This window comes from Zea mays, chromosome 8 (assembly GCF_902167145.1).
Source record: "Zea mays cultivar B73 chromosome 8, Zm-B73-REFERENCE-NAM-5.0, whole genome shotgun sequence".
NCBI classification, from domain to species: Eukaryota; Viridiplantae; Streptophyta; class Magnoliopsida; order Poales; family Poaceae; genus Zea; species Zea mays.
This window is the reverse complement of record NC_050103.1, coordinates 6,856,713-6,860,413: the sequence shown is the minus strand read 5'-3', so window position 1 is coordinate 6,860,413 and position 3,701 is coordinate 6,856,713. Positions and strand designations below refer to the sequence as shown.

General features: G+C 49.6%; 1 protein-coding gene across 1 annotated transcript; it reads right to left on the bottom strand.

The window, feature by feature from the left end:
• Positions 1-869: 869 nt before the first annotated feature.
• LOC100282970 (NADP-dependent oxidoreductase P1) lies at positions 870-2,165 on the bottom strand. The gene has a single exon (NM_001155875.2). The coding sequence runs from the start codon at positions 2,067-2,069 to the stop codon at positions 993-995; it is 1,077 nt and encodes a 358-aa protein (NP_001149347.2). The 5' UTR covers positions 2,070-2,165; the 3' UTR covers positions 870-992.
• Between the last annotated feature and the right edge of the window lie 1,536 nt (positions 2,166-3,701).

Genomic DNA, 3,701 nt, shown 5'->3' with positions numbered 1-3,701 from the left:
TATCCGACGTCGTGCTTGTCAGAGATCCCTCGGTACCGCTTCCACAGTCTGGGTATGGCTCGATGATATCGCATCGTGCCGACATGGCCTGATAGTACTAGGTCGGCTCTTCGAGAGTCGACTGTCGTCTTGTTGGGTTGCCCGAAGGGTCGGTTGCTCGACAACCTCGCCTCGTTGGGTTGCTCGGCGAGCGTTGGTCGGTAGTCCTGCCTCGCTGGGTTGCTCGACGGGGTAAGTTGCTCGGCAGCCCCGCCTCGTTGGGTTGCTCGACGAATATTTGTTCGGTGGACGGGCCGATCGGCTTGGCGGCCCGTCCCTGGTGGCTTTTTGGAACTTCACGCCGAGCTGCTTGGTAGGTGGGTCGCCTGATTCATGGGCCATCTTTGGGAGGCCTTCGGGCCTTCTTTGGGTTCCCAGGTACTCAAGAGAAAGTATGTTGGAGTTGCTACAATAGACTAGCCAAATCGTTTTATAAATATAAGTGTTTATTATGAGAAGAAAAACATCTCCAAGAGACTATAAATGACTCTTCAAATTTAACAGCTCTCTATTTCTTCACCTTTACTCTTTTTTTGGACCAATAATTAACTCTTCAAATTTAACAGCTCTCTATTACTTCATCTCCGCTCTTTATTTTTTAGATAGCATGTTTCACACGACATTCAATTTTTTTTGTTTTATAGTCTCTTGATTAGCCTATTTTTTTAATAAAAATATATTTTAAAGAGTAACTAAATCAATAAATTTAGCTAATCTTTTTAGCTAATCTTTTGGATATACTCTTTTAGAGTTCCTAGCTAGATATTTATTATCTCTACCTTTAGCTATTTATTATCTCTATTTAGTGAGTCTGCTGCTATATTCCGAACAAAAGCATATATTCCGAACAAAAGCATCCATTGGCACAATTAATTATTAAAATGAAAATGGGGAATCGAAACATAGCAACAGTGACACATGGATCGTCTGGTCCAATCGAAGTGAGGCGCGTCTCACTCGTCGTCGGCGACGCGGACGAGCTGCTTTCCGACGTTGCGACCGTGGAAGAGTCCTATGAGCGCCTTGGGCGCGCTCTCGAGCCCCTCGGCGACGTCCTCGACGTAGGCGAGCGTGCCGTCCCTGATGTACGGCAGCACCCACGCCTCGTACTGCGGGTAGAGGTGCTTGTGGTCGGGCTCGATGAACCCCTGCAGGCGGAGGCGCTTGGAGATGACGGCGGCGAGGTTGCGCACGGCGTCCTTCTCCCCGTCCGCCAGGTTGTACTGCGAGATGAGCCCGCAGACGGCGATCCGTCCGTGCACGCGCATGTTGAGCAGGACGGCGTCGAGCATGGCGCCGCCGACGTTCTCGAAGTAGATGTCGATGCCGTCGGGGAAGCAGCGCTTGAGCGCGGCGCCGAGGTCGGGCTCCTCCTTGTAGTTGAAGGCGTCGTGGAAGCCGAACCTGGTCTTGAGCAGCTCCACCTTCTCCCGGGACCCGGCGCTGCCGACGACGTGGCAGCCGGCGAGCCTGGCGAACTGGCCCACCAGCTGGCCGACGGCGCCGGACGCGGCGGACACGAACACGGTCTCGCCCTTCTTCGGCGCGCAGATCTCGTGGAAGCCCACGTACGCGGTGAGCCCCGGCATGCCGAGGATGCCGGTGTAGTAGGACAGCGGCACGCCCGCCCCCTCCCCGACCCCGTGGTGGGAGATCTTGGAGAGGAGCCTGGTGGCGGGCGGCGTCACGACGCTGTAGTCCTCCCAGCCGGTGATGCCCCAGACGAGGTCCCCGGGCGCGAGGCGCGGGTCGGAGGAGTCGACCACGCGCGCGACGCCGTAGCCTGTGATGGTGTCGCCCGGGACGAAGGCGGCCGTGTAGGACTCCCGCAGCGGGCGCGACATCTTGGGCCGCATGTAGGGGTCGCAGGAGAGGTAGAGGTTCCTGACGAGGACGGACCCGGCCGGCTCGGCGCCCGTCAGGCGGAGGGGAACCTCGGCGCCCTGGAGCAGCTCCATGTGCTCCTCGCGAGGATATCCCTCCACGTACTCCTTGAGGATCACCCGCCGGTTCGTCGCCGTCGTCGCCATCGGGGCCTGCTTGTGCTCGGATCTATCCCTCTGCGACTCTGCTTTGCTGTGCCGTGCTCTGCTTTCCTCCGCTGAGGAGGATTGAGTTCAGTGTAGTACTTTTGTTTGGATATTGAGATTTGCTAGTTGCAGTAGTATATTGAGATTTGCAAATGCAATAAGTGATGGTGAATTATTGGGGGACCCGGGCGGGCTGCGCAGCCTTCAACGGGGCATGATTAGTGGGTCCTTTTGGATACAGATACTAGAGATGTTGCAATTGAATTAGATCTAATACTAAAACTGTTTAGTACTGAAAATAAATTTTAATATAAATATCTTGTTTGGATGTATTTAGAATTTAATTCCATCCAATACCTAAAGTCTTGGCTCTGAATTATAAGAAACACTATCTGGTTAAAGTCCAATTATAAGGGATTGAGCTTTAATTCCAGCTCTGAATTCATTAGCCAGCCAAACAAGGGAATTCAGGATTTCTGATTCCAAATCCCAATTTCAGTCTTAAATATCTATATCCAAATGGAGTATTAGTTTTTTTCGAGTTTTTTTTTTTTTTGAGAATTTGGCTGTGGGAGAAATCTAACTGTGAAAAGAATATAAATATCGGAGGTAGAAAGTGACCGATGTTCATGTTGATTTTGGAGTAAAAACGGACTAAAATGCTTGCCATTTAATATTCCGCAACAGTTTTTTATGGCTACAAGCTTAAAAAAACTGAAACAAACCGTGAAGAGTGGGACCGTGGATCGGCTCCCCTTGGCGCTTCAACGACAATGGCCAGCACGTTTCACGTGATGTTTGTCTCACGTTGCTTTTGGAGTTGGAACCGTATTTCCTCCAAACAAAAAATTAGTGGCCAAACGACGGACATGCGCGTATTTTTGGAATTACATTGTCACCCTGACAAAATAACAAATAACGCATTTCGAAATGCGAATCAGTTGCTACTGCAGTACTACTGCTACACGTCTACGCGCATAGGCCCGGTAACGTGATTTTGTTTTAACTCTTATCTACCAAACGTCTCCAAATTTAAATTGCAAAAAAACTAACTTCAGTTCGCCAACATGTAACGTAAATGGATTATATGGGGTAATGGATACCGATACTTTTGTTTGTTTAAGCTATTTCTAGTAATACTAGGTACTATTATTCAATCCAATTATAACTAGTAATCATTACCATCGGTAAGAGATCCTATTACTATTCTCTAAACAATTTTGAACCAAACAACACCTAACTTGTCATTTTGTTATATTCTATTCTATTTATTTACTATATTAAGCGCGGGAGCAAAGGAGCTCAGCGAGCCTATCCACGTCACATTTTCGTTTTCCAGACGTAGGATTGAGATCCAACAGACGTGTCCGCTTCCTCCACACCAGGGAGCCTGACGCCTCCATATGCCATTCTAGATGACATTAGATGCGGGAGCAAAACTGATCTCCAAGTGTGCCACGTCATTGTGTTGTATCTCAGCCACACAAACCTGATTCAATGGTCACGGTCGTATCTCGAGCTGAGGAACGATCTCCGGATATGGACGCCTCTCGACTTCTTCGAAGCTTTCCAGATGCAGGAAGGAGCAATGGGAAAAGAAATCGCTTCGGCGTCGCCGCAAGGACTCGACGC